This window comes from Pinus tabuliformis, chromosome 5_1 (genome assembly GCF_031772625.1).
Source record: "Pinus tabuliformis cultivar Carrire ecotype Pingquan chromosome 5_1, CPIR1, whole genome shotgun sequence".
Taxonomy (NCBI): Eukaryota; Viridiplantae; Streptophyta; class Pinopsida; order Pinales; family Pinaceae; genus Pinus; species Pinus tabuliformis.
The window spans coordinates 196,378,507-196,397,709 of NC_142305.1; the positions used below are offsets into that span (position 1 = coordinate 196,378,507).

At 39.0% G+C, this 19,203-nt stretch overlaps 1 protein-coding gene across 1 annotated transcript in view; it reads right to left on the reverse strand.

Annotated features, from left to right (window-relative positions):
• Positions 1–19,203, reverse strand: part of MUB6 (membrane-anchored ubiquitin-fold protein 6 precursor) — a 148,031-nt gene that overhangs the window by 76,957 nt on the left and 51,871 nt on the right. Inside the window, exon 2 of the mRNA XM_089431951.1 lies at positions 6,476–6,646. Coding sequence (XP_089288077.1) covers positions 6,476–6,646 — 171 coding nt within the window. The remainder of the gene's footprint in view (positions 1–6,475; positions 6,647–19,203) is intronic.

Sequence of the window (19,203 nt, forward strand, 5' to 3'; positions counted from 1 at the left end):
ATTATAACTTCTAGATGATTGATGTTATATGGTTCAATGATCAATCTATGTATTTTTATGTTTTTTATATCTAATTCATCATTCTACATGTTTTTGTTGACATATAGGTATCAAAATATAAAAAATATATATATTATACAAAAAATCGCTCCGGGATTCGCTCCCAAACCGGGAGCTTTTGAAAATGTCACTTCCGCTCCCATTTTCGCTCCCGCTCCCGCTCCCAACTAACACTGGGTGGAAGGAAAGGCAGATACCTTGGTTGCAATAAGTTCAGCCATCATGCGAAGGAAAGCCCTCCATGGCAGAGACACATCTCTTGATGAAGATAACAATCATTCCAGGGACATCTTCAATGATCAAAGGAATGACTGGTAATGTTGGTCATCAAGGAAATGGTCGACTCTTCAAAGAAAGCTAGGAACCCCATATGGTGTTGTTTCTGATAAGATAAAGCATTATCTTGTATTGGCAATTTGGCCCTCTCCTTCAGATTCTTTGGGAATCAAGCTTATTGATTGTAGTGCTTCAAGGCACTTCATCGGATAGAAGGGTGCACTCTCTAATTTGGTAGAGATGGAAACAATCGTGGGATTATACTTGGAGCATATCCCGGAAAGGGTGTAGGGAATGTTACCCCTCAATTGAATGAGGGTAACTCGATTCATTTACAGAATCTCTTTTATGTACCTGATCGCAAGAAGAACATGGTGTCCATTTCAGCAATGGAAGTCAAAGGTTACAGGTTGGCACTCATCGATGGAAAGGTACGTGTTTGAAAATAGATTTTTCAAAGATTTTGAGTTCAAGGTTGTATCAAGTTGCAGGAAGTCCACTGGGGACCATGTCCATTAACACAGCGCCGGAGGTCTGTGAGTCAGATGGTGACAGGGATGCCTGAATTCAAAAAGAGCATGAAGGTACATGTCTGAGATGTGCCAAAGGAAAATCTTATAAGGGGACCATTCCCCTCATGTAGCAGGTCCACAAGTTTGGAACAACCCGAGGAGTTTGAAATTCATGATTGGGAATCTCATGTATACAGGTGGAAGAAAGCCCTCAATGGCTTGAAGCAAAAACACCTCGGGCGTAGTATGAGAGGATTGATAGCAGTCTGATGAAGCTGAGATTCACTAGGAGTGAAACCAATCCAAATCATTACCCGAAGGTTGTGGATGATAGACCTCTCATACCGGCACCTTATGAGGACGATCTATTTCTGACAGGTGCAGACCCTCTCATTTGCAGAAGTAAGAGGGAGTTGGGCTCCGAATGTGGAATGATAAACTGCAAGCCTATGACTACCTCGAGGATATTAACTTTCAGAAGTTATATGGTAGTGATGTCGGACCAGATTTGGGAAATGCCTCTGAGTTTCATAAACTCATTCGCGTTGATGTTCTTGGTGAACTTCTGTCCGGACATATGTTTTACAGTTAGCATGGTGAGCTCATATTTGATTGAGCCTAACTGGATTAGTGCCAAGAATCCTCTGAGATATCTTCGGGGCAGAATCTCTCATGGAGTGAGATACACTGCCGGAAATATGGAACTGCATAATTATTCGAACGCTAACTGGGCGGACAGTGTGAAGGAACACTAGAGCACTTCTCAGTGCTGGTTCTCTTTGGATTCTACTTCGATAACCTAGGAACTGGATGAGCAGGAAGCAGAAGTCGGTGGCTTTGAGCACCGCCGAGGCAAAGTATATTGTCGCTAGCATGGCCTCCTGTGAGACAGTCCGGTTGCGAAAGCTCTTCAGTGAGCTATTTGGATTTACATTGGATACCATCGTGATTCTCTGTGACAACCAGAGGTGGGATTTGATTCTTGAGGAATCCGGTATTCGACGATTGCTCCAGCAGATAGACATCAGATACTACCCTATCTGGGATATGGTAAGTCGATGAGCAAGGAGGCTCCATCGCATTGAGATGATGTACAAGTCGCTACACTTTGTCAAAGCCCCAGGGAAAGATCAAGTTTGTGATTTTCCCGAACGACTTGGAGTTGTCGAGAGACCCTTGTAAAAGGGTCCTGCATGTTGCATACATTGAGCTCTGGGAGCTCTGGGGGCTTGCGGTTCTTACTAGAGCAACATACGACCACAGGGTGATTCACCCTCCCCTAGTGGTGCGCACTAGGACAAGATGATTCGCTCTCTTGTGTGACAGGATGATTCGCTCTTCTGTGGACAGGATGATTCACTTTCGCTCTCCTATGGACAGGATGATTCACTCTCTTGTGGGACAAGATGATTCACTCACTTGTGGGACAGGATGATTCGCTCTCCTGTGGACAGGATAATTAGTTCTCCTGTTGAGGCATCCTACACATGTAGTCCAGGACTCATGGGAAGTACCTCTCATCTGATCAATGAGCAGGGAAATGAGGATAGGGACCATAGTAGTACTGATGGACGCATCATTGTATCTACTGTACTCCCTATGCTAGGATGACCTTCATTGATCTGGGATCAATGATACTGGTCTAGGACCAGTGGTAGGAGCTATACCCACTATGACACTGACTTTGGGTCAGTAGAGGATTGGTCTGGAACCAGTGGTACATATTCTGAAACTGACTTCGAGTCAGTAGAGCACTGGTCTGGGACCAGTGGGAGTGGTACCCACTATGACATTGACTTCGGGTCAGTAGAGGACTGGTCTGGGACCAGTGGTACACACTCTGAAACTGACTTCAGGTCAGTAGAGGACTGGTCTGGGACCAGTGAGAGTGGTACATACTATGACACTGACTTCGGGTCGGTTGAGGACTGGTCTGGGACCAGTGGTACACACTCTGAGACTGACTTCGGGTCAGTGGAGAATGGTATGACACATTCTCGATCAATTCTTCTTCTTCATGGTTCAGCAGAGCAGAGCTAGCGGAGTTGAGCAGAGCTAGCAAAGCAGTGCAGGGCACTGATGGCAAAAATAGTACAGTCGGACATATGGATCAGCGGATGGAGTTCTCCCTAGTTGAGAGGGAGTGTTAAAATTGGCAACTAGGGCCAAACTCCATGTCGGTCATCTTATTTATGACAACTGATATTTTTATTGGATCCCTCTCATCGAGAGGTGTAGGATTGATCTAAAGATCATCCGATTCCGATAAGTATTCATGGAGTTATGAATTTATTTATGTTATAAGACAAATTGTCAAGTTGGCCAGCAACTTGTGTAGAGTCAAACGCCCAATAGTCACGTCTATTCATCATCTACGTTTTAGTATAAATAGGTGAGGACTTGAAGTCATTTGAGACACACTCTTCATGTGATCTCCTCTCCACGTCTTGGGTTTTTGGAGAAGAGAGACAGTAAAGAATACGCTGGCCTAGTATGATGCCCTAGCTGCAGATGATGCCCTAATCCAATGCAGTCATTTACACGCAGTCAATAAAGACTCTTACGCTGTTCATGGAAACCTTATACACTGTTCATAATGAAGCCGCAATTGGAAGGATCCCTACCACAGTTATACGCATGGCATAGAGACTGTTCATGAAGACATGTGTACGCTGGCCATGGAGACAGTTATACGTTGTTCATGGAGACTTATATACACAGGTCATGGAGACAGTTATACGCTGTTCATGGAGACTTATATACAGGTCATGGAGACAGTTATACGCAGTTCATGGAGACATTCGTAACAGTCTTCTAGCCACAGATTGTCCTAGGCCATAATTCATGGAGGTATATATGCAGCAACAAGGGAAGGATTTAGCCATCATCTAGCCACAGTCATCTAAAGACCTAGCTATGGTCTTAATGATGCTTAACCGCAGTCAAAAGGAAGAGCTGAATAGCATAGGTACAGAGGCCTGTTTTGAAGAGGCCTAACGCTGTTCTAGAAGAGGCCTAACACTGTATTGAAGGAGAAGTGTCATTGCTGTAAAACGCAATTTAGAGGAGGCCTGTTTGATACGTGGGCTGTTAAGCTACAGCTAGGCTGTGTGGTAGGCCGAAGGCCATACCACCACAGCAAGGGACAGCGTGTGCAGTTTTGGACTCTCATGCCTTAATCTTCAAGCTTGAAGGTTGTTGAGATTAAGGGTTGTTTGGATGACTGTTTGAGGGCTGCTGCAGCAGCCTGAGGTGCCCTAACCAGTCACCATCAAAACAGCAGGGACAGCAAGGAGCAGCAAGGTACAGTAAGCATACATGAGACAGTTATAAGCATGATGATGAATGAGACTGCATGGTGATGAAAGATGCAGCATAATGGGCATGTTAAGTAAGGAGCAGCATGATGCAGCATAATGGGCAGCATGATGATGAGAGCAGATGAGAGCAGCTCAGTCATCAAAGTCCAGCACTGTGATGGTACAGCATGGTGCTACACGGCAAGGTGCAGCAAATGGACGAAATGCCATACTACGATAGTTGAAGCAGTCACCTTGGAGAATCAGTTGAAGCAATATGTCTTCCACTGATCTCATGCAGATATCAAAAGTCAAAATGTTGACTTCTATTGTAAATGTAATGTCTCTCTCTCTTTCTCTGCTGAACTTTGAAGAACATAAAAGAAGAATTGATCAAGGGTTTCCCCACATTGGGGTTTGTCCCTGGCTGGAGCCACATCTTGTGTCCTCTTGTCTTGGCTTGTCTTCTGCGATTATATTTATGTTCTATCTGCAGTTTACTTTAATGCTGATGTGATTGCTAATCTGGAAAAGATATTAAGCTAAGTGTGAAAATTGAAAAAAATTGCTCTAGCATAGAACTTACCTGAAATTAACAAAAATGCTGCAGGCGAACACATGCTGCCAGTTCCAGTTGCTGCCTTTAATCCATTACTCCATGCACAGGACAAAGTTTGGCGTACTGCAGGGCCAAGCTTTCAGCATGATGAATTTAGATGCAGCAATAATCATGATGGAAGGTAGTGCCATCAATTCGCTGCATATGGAGAAAGTCTGGCTTTGCCTCCATTGCTGTATAATGGCAAATTTGGATCTCCCCACTAATGTCATTATGCCTGGTGTTTCCATTTAAGTTCTCTGAGAAAAATCTCCTTGCTGTCTTACTGTTCTCTGCTTCTTGATCTCTCTGTTTTGCATGGCCACTTGTTCAGCCCATTGTGGGAAAGCACCGGCTCATCAGAGCAAGGCGGAACTAGCCACACAGGAGGACGCGAAGGCTTTCCACTGTTCCTTCTCACCAACCATCAAAGAGAGGTTTTGAGCTCTGAATGACAAGGTCAAAATCATAACGGCCTATCATGCAGATGAGGAGATAGATCGCATGGTCGAAGACTTTGTCCTCGACCTAGGAACCAGCAGAACTTGGGATGCCAAATTCTACAGGACCTTGGAACTATATTGGCATACTCAGACTTTTGTGGCCTGTGCTTTTCTCTCTCACGAAATGAGGCTATAGCTCAAGCAGTGTTTGAAAAATTGGGGAAGCAGAGCTGCCTGCTTGTCACTCTCGGCACCTAGCTGGCAAAATGGCATGGAGGCGTTCCTCCCTCAGAATCTGCTGGATACTCCAAGGAAAACCATATCAATGTCTCGGCAGCTCCATCAGCATAGGGACCTCACCTCTATTATCTCCTCTAGGTCAAATGGTTTTTGTGTTTGTTATGTAATATGAACAGCCCTGCTGTCACTTTAAAGTTTACCTTTAGTTTTTCAGTTCAAAAACTCAACTCAGGGCCAGTCTGGTTTCCTGTCTGGCAAACTGGCCCTGAGATCTCTCTAAATGACATTTCTAAGTACTGTAGCTCTGTTTCAGCCTAGTTTCCCTTAGAGTAGGCTTCTATGGTTTTTTACTTTTTTATTTCTCTTGCACATCATTCAGACTGGAAGGCTTATGGCATATCCTTCACGGCAGCTCTGGTCTCTCTCAGACCACCAGAGCCTGAAGCTTACTTGCTTCTCTGTAATTATGTATGTTTATAATTTATAGGCAATAGAATAGATCTCTTCTTACAAGGGAGGAATACCAAAAAAAAATATTATGTTTAAAATTAGGCATCGATAATCCCATGACTTCAAAACTTCCAGTAAAAAAACAACGGTTCTAAGATTTAATAATTTTAGAGTTGCTACACATACATCTATATCTACACTGTATATAAAAAAAATTGTTCCTTCTCATACATCTATAGATAGATATGCTGTTTCCTCTTTTCCTAAAATTTTGGTAGTGTTGCTTCTGAAACTAATAGCTGTTTCCTCATTCCAAATAGCATAGGTTTAGACTTTAATTGTCTTCAAAGAAAAAAACTAAAATAGTGGCAAAAGCACTTTTCAGTTCTCACATCTACATATCAAGAACTCTTATCAAAATGATAAAAAGCATACCAACGGTAAATGGTTTAACAAGGGAATCATCATATTTTAAGATTTTACTGCTTTTCTGTCTATTGAGAGTACATTCAATAAGTAAACCTCTATAATTTCATTCATTTAAAGATATAAAAAATGGCATGAAGTCATGACAAAAAGCAAATAAAGCTTACACACCACCGTTTTTGTCTGATGAAGGAGGGCGCACAACAACATGCATTGTAATAACCCCGCCAGGAAGCTCACCGACAGGAACTCTAGACTCTGCAAGTGTCTTGTTGTTCTCCAAAATCTTCCCCGCGTTGATAAGTTTCAAATCATTGACAGTTTTGGGAGCATTATCCTTGTCTGAAATTTACAAGGACTAATTAGAAACATCAAATTTATTCAAAATGAAATCAAACTTCAACATGATCTCACATGACACCTTTTCAACATAATGGAACTAAAAGTCCCTGACCAGCAAATCAAGGTTAAAGCAAAAGGAGAGATACAGTTTCAATCTATGCTATCTGAATTAGTTCTACAATGTAAGTACACTGTCTTGTATTCAGTAATTAGAAAAGACAGCTTTGTATACATATTTATTTTAACACGCAACTCCAAATTCAGAAAAAAAGGAAAAAAAAACAAACAGAATTCACAGAAAAAATGTATCAACAAACAAAGACAAAAGAATGAATAGTTCAGATAGAAAATGTAGACAAGAGAAGGATATAATCAAGTGAGTAGAAAGAGACAATAACAGAGATAAATCAATAATTATGTGAGCCTGCTGACAATATTTTAGGCAACGTGGGTAATAAAAAAAATCTGCTCAATTATAAAAAATAGCATAAACAACTCAAGATTACTATTTGTTTAACAACCAACTACTAATATAATAATAATCTAGCATTATTTGCATACAAATATTATTCTAGTATGGTAAAATCTATTAAAGATCGGTATACATATCCAAGAAAGTATAAACAGTATTCTCATTTCCAGTTACATCAGCCTTTGCAACAATAATATAGAGAAGCTCCATTGTGGGGGAGGAGGAGCCCTTTTATTTGCAAAGTCAAACTGGCCTACTTTTTTATGATTGCATACGTTATAAAGTTAAAACTCAAATCCTTGAATGGCAACATAATTACTAGCTCTCACTTATTCTATAAAAATGCCATTTGCTTTGAAAGGCCAAACTGGCATACTTTAAATGATTACCTATGAAAGTTATAACTTGCCCAATCAATGAAGTGTAGATGCTACAAATTATCTAGCATAATTTGCCTTTAAATATTATTCTAGTACGGTTAAATCTATTAAATATTGGTATATATATCCAAGAAAGTATAAACAGTATTATCATTTCCAGTTACATCAGCCTTTGCAGATACAATAATATAGAGAAGCTCCATAGGGGATAAAGGAGCCCTTTTGTTTGAAAAGTCCAACTGGCCTATTCTGTAGGATTGTATTGATAAGAACTCAAATCCTTGAATGGCAAGATAATTACTTGCTCTCACTTAATGCATAAAAAATTCATTTGGTATGAAATGCAAATTAGCATACTTTGTATGATTCCATATGATAATATCTCAAAGCTATAACTTCCCCAATCAAAAAAGTGCAGATATTAACTTCTCTAGTGTTCAAAATTGATGTTCTATGCTGAAACAATTATTTATCATGAAGCTTTTTTCCATTGCAATATCAGTTAAGCAATTGTAGATCAAACATACACCATATAAACCATATGCACAATAGAATACAGCCAAAACACAATGTGAGACAGAGAATTTAGGTCCAATGACCAGGACAAAACCCACAAGGGGAAAACCCAACCGGATTGTTCTTCTATTAGAAATCAATTGTTCAGCAGAGAAACAGAATACAATGAGATATCAAGAGAATGAGTAAGTTAACCCAAATATGAAATAGTTGTAGCAAGAAGATCTCTGGTAGCAGCAGCTGATGCAAACACTAAATCATTTTGGCTCACCAAGTTCTGCTCCTACTCTCCAAACCTCTCTCTCTCTCAAAATCCTTCTCTAGTCTCTCCAACTCTTTCACAAGTTCGAATTCTCCTTTAACAATAAACAAGTGAGTAAGGAGTGAAGATATGAGACACCTATGGAGCAGTGAGTTCATGTCATAAAGGAGTAACTCGAATGCTTTGAGGAAGAGTAACATATGCCAATTTAGGGAGAGGTATGAATGCCTCATAAAGGGGAGAGGTATGCATGCCTTGTAACGCATGCCATAAAGCAGAGAGGTATGTATGCCTTGTAACTCATGCCTTAAAGGAGAGAAAGAGTAACATATGCATTGAAGAGTGCATAAGAGGAATCTTTTATGACATGTCTTTAATGAGTGTAAGAGAGTGTAAGAGTACAACGAATCCATTAAGAGAGAGAGAGAGAGAGTAGGGCATCATTGAGTGAGAGAGACGTGTTGTCGCTCAAATTGTACAGGCACCGCGACAACTGCTCAAGACGGGGGGTTGTCACTCTGATGCCCACCCACTCTGTTCTAGTTGTCTCCCAACAGCAAGCTATGAGGGGTAGTTCCTATGGAAATGAGATTATGGAAAGCAAGTTGGGAACCAACTTGCTTAGGAGACACAGTTGAGTGGCCTAGCTACTTGGTAGAATTTAGCAAAATTAAGGATTTTATTAGATTTAATATTGAGACCAGTGCCTGATAGAGTCAAACTTCTTGCTTATTAGAAATTATAGCCAAGTAACCGGATGGACAACTGTCGGTTATATGATGAACTAACCCATATGAAGATGCAACTCCTAAGAACTAGGTGTGATGCAGGGATTTGGGTTAATTTTAGATTAAATGTCCAATCTAAGTTGAACCTTTCCCTTAATTGTTTTGAGAAACAGTGTTCAGAGTAGGTTGTGAAGATGGAAACCAACAGGAAGCAGGCAGTGGCTTGATTAAAGATACCTCCCCTTGTGTTCCAACCACCCAGTGCCTCCGACATTGAAGAGACTATAGCTCTGACGACTGCAAGGTCACTGTGTTAACCATTAAGAAGGGTTGAATCCCTCGAGCTAGATGAGAGAGGGTTGTCCTAGGATTCTATCAACCAAGCTTATGCTTGGAGGTAAGTTATCAAGTGCAAAACTAGGAGTAGAATGTTTACACAATGATTATGAGTGAAGTCACTTGAGCTAAGATTGTTTGAGTGTTTAAGTACAAATTATGTTTACTCTTTATGACAACGGTACTTAGCAACAATTAGAAGACAATCTTAAAACAAGACAAGTGCTTAAGGATACAAGTGCTAATAAGAAATGAATCCACAAGATACTTCAACCAACGATATAAGTAAAAGAACTTAGAGTACCTATCCACAAGATGCCAATAACAATTATTCATGATGTTCTTATCACAAAGCCAATTAGATTTCAAATGCCAAAGTAGCTTATACCATCAATAAGATCAGCAATTTAGAGCTTAAGTGTATGAGTGATGTAGGTGCAAAAATTGAAAATTCTTATAACACGTGATAAGACAAGCCAACACTAGATTCCAAATGACAAAAAATCAGCAGTAATACTTCCGAAATTCTAGCACTTATTGTTGGAATTTCTAAGTCTAACTATTAGAAACCCTTAATGTACTTTTTTGATTTATTTCTGCCTACTTGTTCTGATTAATTAACAAGTTATTTACCATGTAAATACTAAAACTAAATACAAGTACATGTTCAACACATTACAGATCATCAATTGAAGGAAACAAAACAAGCACACAAGTGACACTGTTGTTTTTGGACCAATGTCCCCAGAAAAACCCAATGCGGAAAAATCGTTGCAGCTATCTGAGGGTTTTATTATTAAGCAGTTTCAGAATACAATCTGGATGCCAGAAATGGCTCACACAACAGAGAATGCCCTCGACAGTATTACCTCTCAGTCGGAAACAGATGTTCCCGCTGAAACCGCAGATAAACACTCCGACAGCTCCCAGCTCCAAACTGCCCCACGAAAACCCCAGCGTCAGCCTCTAGGGACTGCGTCAGCCCTTTCTGGCCCAGCGTCTGCCCAACGTCACCCTAACTCGCCCTGCGTCAACCTCTGGAGGCATTGCGTCAGCCCTTAGAGCCTCTGCGTCACCCACGCTGGCTCTCTGAGGCACTGCGCAGCTCCTGGCTGCCTCTGCGTGAGCCGTAGCTGGCTCTGCGTGAACCTCTAACTGGCTCCGCGTCCCTTTCTCCCGGCTTCTGCACTGATCCTCCTGGTACTATCTCTGCCTCTCTGCTTCTGTATTCACTGCCCCTCAGCTGCAACTCTGATCACTCTTTCGACTTCCTCAGCAAACCTTGCCCTAGAAAATCAAAATCTTGATCAACTCAGTGTGTTCTCCAAGTGACCCTCAAGCCTCCTCTTATACTTTTCTCGTTGACAAATCAACGGCCGAGATTAAGTCCCTAATCAACAGCTAAGATTAATTCTAGCTTGATCCATGACTTTTGGACCATTCTAACACAGCTTTATATTGATACACATTCATATTTTATTTTCCCTAAGTTTAGACTTAGGGACTCCATTAAAAGTATTAATTATTTTAATATCTCTCAAACTGTTTAGAATCTATCCAAACCATTTCTGGGACTCCATTAAAAATATTAATTATTTTAATATCTCTCAAACTGTTTAGAATCTGCCCCAACCATTTCTGGGTATTGGAGATCTCATGTGCCTAAGCTTCTCCGCCAAGTTTCGAGGTTAGAGCACATCCGATGCCACCCCAAATCAACACTTATTAATCTTATGATAGCAGTAAGGAAATCACTTTAAACCCGAGAGATGACAAGCCTATAGCAATTAGATTTGATCACTAAAGTGCCCAACAACGTCCCAAAATAAAACAGTGAATTTTAGCTAACTTGAACGGCAATTTTCATAATTAGATCAGGTCTGATATAATTTATTACAGCAGCAAGTAAATAGAAAACCAATGAGCTATTAGTGCTTGAACAAATGCCAAAAAATGCCCAGAACTTGAAAATTTTGCCAAAACTAAAAATTTGAAACGAGCCTTTTAAGTGAATTATTCAAAAAAGTTCAAATATGATATATTCAGTTATGCAGTGAAATTCCAGCAAGCAAAAAATCAGATCTAGGCTAGATAACCAATGCCCAAGTGGCCAAATTTTTGGAAAATTTAGACTTTGCAATTTAAGAGTATTTTGTCCAACTTAATGTGATTTTAGGGCTTATCTATCAATGTTATAAATAAAAATTATAGCAGTAGCAAAACAGTGAGAAAGTAGGGTTTAGAGAGCAAACCCTAGGCCTAAGGCCTTGAAGATCCCTTGGTCCAAATTCGTTGAAACTTTAGGATGAGCTTGCCACCTGAAAATCAAAATTTTTGAGGCCAAAAACGTGCAAAACCACCAAGTATTCAGTCCAAAAAATTCAGAGATGGATTTAGGGTAATTAGGGCTAGGCAAAGGCCAAAGATGATGATAGAAAGAGGAAGGAGGTCAAAAAAAGGCTGAGAAAGTCAACGGCTATGGAAGAGGGACTAAGAGGTAAGAAATGCCCTAGAAGGCTTGACGCAGAAAGGAGGAAGCCCTCCTAGGGCTACGGCTAGGGACAAGATCCCTTTAGGGTTATCATGATTTTAGGGCTTATGTATCAATGTTATACATAAAAATTATAGAAGTAGCAAAACAGTGAGAAATTAGGGTTTAGAGAGCAAACCCTAGGCCTAAGGCCTTGAAGATCCCTTGGTCCAAATTTGTTGAAACTTTAGGATGAGCTTGCCACCTGAAAATCAAATTTTTTGAGGCCAAAAACCTGCAAAACCACCAAGTATTCAGTCCAGAAAAATCAGAGATGGATTTAGGGCAACTAGGGTTAGGCAAATGCCAAAGATGATGACGGAAGGAGGAAGGAGGCCAAGAAAAGGCTAAGAAAGTCAACGGCTATGGAAGAGGGAATAAGAGGTAAAAAATGCCCTAGAAGGCTTGACGCAAAAAGGAGGAAGCCCTCCTAGGGTTGCGGCTAGGGTCAGGATTCCTTTAGGGTTATCGTGGGCCCCACAAGGGCCATGGCCTAGGAAAGGAGGCCGAAAAAGGGAAGCCGAAGCCCAGAAGGGCTACGGCAAGCCTTCAAGAGACCGAAAAGGACTAAGGCTAGCCCTTAGAGGCTGATGTAGGCCCTTAAGGGCTGACGCAGGCCTCAAGGAGCCTCACCAAGGTGACGCAAGAGGGATAGAGGGCGCTGGCCTTGGAGAGGCCTGATCTAGGCCCGGGAGGGGTGAAACTCAAAACCGCAGCGTTAATAAAATCAAAATAAAAATTCCCTTTCAAATCTTCAATTTGTTGCAAATTTTCCATGGCTTTGTAAAAATTCTAGAGACTAGATCTTACCCTCAACGGCCTAGATCTAGCTATATTCCAGCCTGTTCTCTTGATTTCACCTGCAAAAAATGGAGATAAAATACCCAAAACCCCAAATATATACAAAACCCCAATTAGCAAAACTAATTTACAAATATACAAGGTTTTTAAAATAAATTTTGATAAAAAATTTATGGAATTTTTTCTTTGATAAATAGCTAAAAATACTTTAGAAACCCAATGCAACACACTATAGCCTTAGCGAAGATTAAATCAACCACATAAATATTTGGGATCCAAACAAAGTCGGTTCATGCCCACAGATTGTGAACTTGGAAACCAAGCACTGAGGTACCTGCAAACACTATGTATATATCTCAAGAAAATATGTTAATCATATGGTAAATCAAATCATCTAAAATTAGCCCAAAACTATCAATAGAATGACTTTATCTCTATCTAATGAAAAACAAATTTTATCATTTACCAACACAACATAGGAAAGCCCATAGCCAGCACATACCACAAATCAACGAACACTAAACACCTTGAATTGCACCCCAAAGTCTTTATTATGATAGAAATAAAAGTTCTCAGCGGGACAATAGTGTTACATCAATGCTTCAACAACAATTTCTTAGCCAGAAATCAGATGGCTAGAGACTCAAATGACTCTAATTTATAGATAAATCCTCCAAGTGGAAAAATAACGGCTAGTTTGCTTGATCCTTGTCAAAATAATTTTGGCCGTCAAAAAATATTTGATCATCTTTTAATCTTAGCCGTTGAATTTTTATTTTTGAGGAATTTTCGAATTTATCATTTAATTCCATTTTTATTAGCTCAAAATTAATTATTTTGAGCTAATTTCTTCAAAATTTTGACTTTGACTTAACCACCAAGGTCCAAGGGTCTATTTTTTCTTGAAATATCCAATATTCCCTTGGCGGAGGACCTTCAAAAATTATTTCTTTTAAGACCTATGAATTTTTCCACTTAGAGAATTTAATTTTTCTAGACTTTTAATTTTGACTCTAATTAATTAAATTTTTGGCTTAGGATTTTTATTTATTTTTGCAGGGAAATTTCATTAATTGACACTTGAGAAGATTAATAATTTTTCCATCCTCTAATATTTTAATCATGGTGTCCAAGTATGAGGGACCATGCATTATAATATTTTTTACATAAGATTTTTTACAATTCAACCCTCAAAGGGGGAATACCTATTTGGCTTCGACCCTCAAATTACATAACCAATTCTGCGACACAATATGATCTAATAGACCAAGTGATGTGTAATAAAATAATTTAGCCAATTAGCTTAAATTATTCCCAAATCACTTTTACATAAGACTCTATTGGAATGCTAAGATTCACCTAAGACTTTGACAAAAAATATCACCCTAGCTTTGGGGTGAGGATGGAAGGAAAAACTTTGCTAACCATCCGTGTTTAGAAACACAAATGAGTCAGTGAGACAAAAAAACTCCTAGGGTGAAACTCTTGCCAAAATAATAGGCTTACCTAGGTCGTTACATACATTCATGGTCTTACTAGTATCATTTACATTAAATAACTTGCAAAATGGGTTTACAATGACACATAAACTGTTGATATATGGCCCCATCTTGTTGAAAAAATATGTACTTCCGCTTTCTTGGAACTTTGACAAAAACTGTGCAACAAGATGAGTGCCAACAAAGAGAGAGGGGTGCAAAGTCGCATCATTGAGTGCCAAGTAGAAAAGGTGACATGTATTTCCATTTTGATAATAATATTATAATATCATAAGTATATCAACGATAATATTGATGATCAAGTAAAAATTGAACAATTAGGATTGATTAAGGACAAGTTAAATGATTTTTCATCATCTATACTTGATTACCAATTGAAACAAGGAGATTTACTATTTTTGGAAAGTCCTGCTTGAAATGATAGACATGACTTTCTATTTTTAGAAACTCACTCTAGAATTGTCAAAAATGAGATTTTATTCAAGGAAATTCATCCCTTAGCTGCGAATTTTCAACATCTAGCCTAGCCCCAACAGAAATTAGAACAACTGGCATGAGCCAACAAGCGTTGGAGGATTTCCCCCCGGATGCAGTGTTAGGGATGCAAACGAACCCCATCGAGGAGCAAAGACATAGCACCGCATCATTCGAACTCCCATGTGATTCAGGGCTCGAGGTAATAGCTCACTCATCCACAAACAATTTGCTGCATGGACACCATAATGGTGAAGGGTGTGAGAGATGAGGAGGTATCAACCATAATGACATTTTCTGGGAAGGAAACTTACAGTCATGATGTGGTTTGAGAGGTCCTGGTGTTCACCTCCTAGGATAATTATCCAGCCGAAATCAAGGATGCAAGATTGGTCTCTGTTGATTAGCTCCTCCAGCCATTGCTTGTCTCTGCAAACTGTTTGAGTAAGCTCCTCTAGCTTATCGAGACAGAGAGAGTCATTCCACCAGTGGGCATTCCCCACCCGTGTTCTCTGCCTCCTTAATGAGTTTGCATCTCAAACTATAGTTGAAGGCCCAGAGCACTGCCAGATGGAGGTGGATGGCATTCTGGGGTCTATTGCCCTGCAAGGTTCCTTCTCTGTGTTAGCTCCTCTAAACTTTTTGTTTTTCGAGCAGGACACGATGCCATGAAGCAATTAGGGACGTAGGGGCCAGACAAGGTGAGGAAGACAGGCCCTCTCTCATTTCCAGCAAGAAGTTGAGGTGTCTACAAGGGCATTATAAGCACAGAGTCCAACGATCATTTGGGATAAAATTGAATCAAAGGAGGAAGCAAGGTTGGATCATGGGTTTATTCCAGCGTCCAGATGTTAATATTGATGAAGAAATGAGGCTTTGGGTTCCTGACATTGGTAATGTAAGTTGCACTGAAACGGATACAGATACAGGATTTGAAACAGATAAGGAAAATTTTCAAAAATTCGGATATGATACGACAAGGAAATGATATATAAATATATAAGAATTTCAAATTGTCATCCATCTTTTAGAATCTAGATTCTATATCTAAAAATACATAATCATCATCATGAATTCAACATTAACAAATCGTCATCATCAATTCAGCATAAACATGGTCATCATCATTAGTGATTATTATAACATTTGACATATTATCATCATCATTAGTAATGTAATCAGAAATGCTACAGCCTTTGTGCTTTCAGGTCCAACTCCTTCAAAGAACATGTCATGCATGGCAGATGGTATCTATCTTCCTTGCATGGCAATTAAAAAGCCCATGGGATCATTGGGATATCCTGTCAAGACCTATTTGAACATTTCAATCTTCTCAACTTCAGCTTGGCCTCTTGACTATGCAGGGAAAAGATTGGTTAGAGAAGATTTGTTATATTGGAGGGATTCGTGAATTAAAGAGAAGAATCAATAACAATTAACAAAACCTTAACCAAATTGGAAATTAATCGCTCCAATGAATCTCTTTACGAAGACATTCATCAAACCCTTATGTTTGCATTTTTGAACATCTATCTTTTTCTTAGTAAGAATCCTTGATAAATATATGAAGTGTTGTTGATTCTAAAGATTTAGAAGAGACGTTATGAAACTGTGTTTATACTATATAGTGAGTTTATTTGCAAATCTGATTTCTTCATTTTTATTATTTATTTATGGCTATACAAATTTTCATGCTTTTTAACATTTTACGGGTGGATTCCAATCACAATTTTCGTGGATCTGTTTCCGGAAACGGATCCAAAAAAAATTGAAACCCTTGGAAAGGTATCCAATTCAAAATCCAAAGTTTCCAATATTTTGAAACGACACAAAAACATTTTTACAGCATTTTGGACAAGAATCGTATATGTTTCCGTTTCAAAAACGGGGATCCGCATTTCCAGAATATTCTTCAGGCGTTTCCAGTAACTTAGCTGGCAACACATGAACCAGGGATACTAAGCACTATAAGCATAAAACTATGGACTTGTACTGGCAGATAAAAATAATTGTGGGCAACGTGTTAATAGAAAGAAGTGAGGCCTATCAGGAGATCCTGCTCCAGCTGGATGAGCTGCAGCTTCAAATCAAGGCCCTTGAAAGCAAAGTTTCAGTCTTAGCAGAAAGGAAACATACCCAGGAGTTTGCAGACACTCCAAGACACACTACTGATGGCCCTGTCAACATCCCTTCAGACTGATACTTAGACCAGGTTTTTTGTTTCTCTGTTTTTCCAACACAGCAGTAGCAACTCTGCTGCCTTCTATAAGTTTGGCTTAGGTAGATATTCTTAAATCAGTTTTGTATGCTGTGGGCAAGACAGTTTATCTCAAACCAGATGGAAAAAAGACTTGTCATTCTGTTGCTGGTCTGGTTTCCCTAGTGGCAGACCAGCAGATCTAGACTATATTTAGTAATTTTCTTTAATGTAATTTCAACTCTCGACTAGCTTACAAAAAAACCAAGCATTGGAGGATTTTCTGGTCAGAGATAATTCAACAAGAATGTAGCATTGCTGGTTGCACTGCACCATACAAACAATTGATCCTAGCTACACAACTCTCTTGAGAAATACAATTAAAATAACAAACAGTTCAGTACCTTGTACTTGACAGTAACTATTTCGATAAAATCTATAGATTAATATTACTTTTAGACTCAGGTTTAGATAGGTACTAGCACATAATTAATCGAATATCATTCCAGTCATTTCCTGACTATATATATCCTGATGCCAAAGTTGTATGCTTCAGTCATTTCTAATTTTTTAAGTGAGGACCTGTCACTTGATTTACAGTCATTGGCACTTACAAGTGGTAAAATTTGTAGGATGGCTAAGCAAGCTGAAATTTAGAGTGTAGTTCTGTAGAGAGTGGTAGCCCAAATCGTAATAAAATCCCACTGGAATTTAAATTAAAGTTGTTGAATCTTGCTCAATTCACATTTAGATTGAAAGCACGGAACTTTCCGAGGCATGGAAATGACAACTGAGTAACCTCTGGCAGTAATTTTGATGATACAACAACAACAGAATTGCTAGACAGAGTCGCACAGATAAGATCAGATGCATTTAATTTATCCTCTAATGACCAAAAAAGTAGGTCAATGGAAATCAGAAGTGCAAGCCATAGTGCAGAAGCAAATAAAATGTTCAAATATAAAACAAAATAAACTAACTGACTGAAAGGGAGAAATACAAAAGGCATGAGCATATACAAGCAGAGAGGATCTCAACATATTGCTCACTTCTAGCTCTAAATCCCCTGGACAGTTTTAATAAGTACAGGTCAAAGGTTACCTCACTTGACCTCCCACAGTAATTACAACAGCAATAGAGTCTATTATCATTAATAATCATACACTATCAGTAGACTTGATCTGAAAGACTAGAATCTGTTTGTCAATTCAGCCATAGGAAGTCCTTTTCACAACACCAGGTGATGAAAGTAAAGAACAGTGAATAGCAACAGGGTGTTGAGCAAAAGAAGATATTAGATTTCCAATATACAAATCTCAGCAGCAACTTATTTTTTTCTCTTCTTTCTTAATTTATTATACTAGTGAAGATTGCCTTCAAATGTTTGCAGTGTTTTAAAAACTGGGTGAACCAGAATCAGCAGGTTCAGCAAGTTCAACTGGGACGAACAAGGTTCGTTCTTCAATTTAAATACTCCAAAAGACTTGGAATATAAAGATCTCCATTGAGATACAAGAATATATATTAAAATGTATGAATAAGAATATGATGACACAATTGAGAGTGACGGTCCTGTAATATATAGTCAAGTAAGTACCCTTTCACGAAGGGTCATGTTTGTAGAGACATGCCTCTTTGTTTAACTAATTATTATTTTAATTACATATTATAGTGATTATTATTTATTATCTATATTTATTACTTTTACATAATTATATTCATAACATCAACCCTCAAAGTCACCTATTCGATGTTGATTCAGGATGGAACCAGTTGAGACGAATGTTGCAAACATTGGCATCAGGATAAAATTGGCTAGGGTCCAGAAAACCAAAAAATTGTCAAAATTGAGAAAATATTGGTAGAAATCGGCAAACATCGGCTAGGCCAAAAAATCACAATTTCGCAATTTTTTCACGATAAAATCAAGATGTTTACGACATTGGTTGAGACAGCCAGTTCCCAAACTGAACCAGTCCATACCCACCACTGCATATAAAAAGGGAAATGACAAAAGAGCAAAAAATCCCTCCAAACCCTAAGTGAAAATTATGTAATGATGCCCACCTATTTACCTAACACCTTTCTCATTGATCAATTGTGAATGATTGGCATCTGCAGAGCTGCAATGAAGAGATTTGATTCAGAACGATTTTAATCATGACAATCATTGCTATGTAGTTATTGATTGTAAGTTGTAGCGACTAGCAAGATTTGTTTTGGACTTCATACACCATTTAGAGCCTTAATGTTTAAGTATTTTGTTTCAAATATGTATCGCACCCGATGCCATTTTGTTATATTTACCCTTCATGCTATATAGCATATAGTTTTTGCGAAACTTTTGCATATTTGGTGTCTA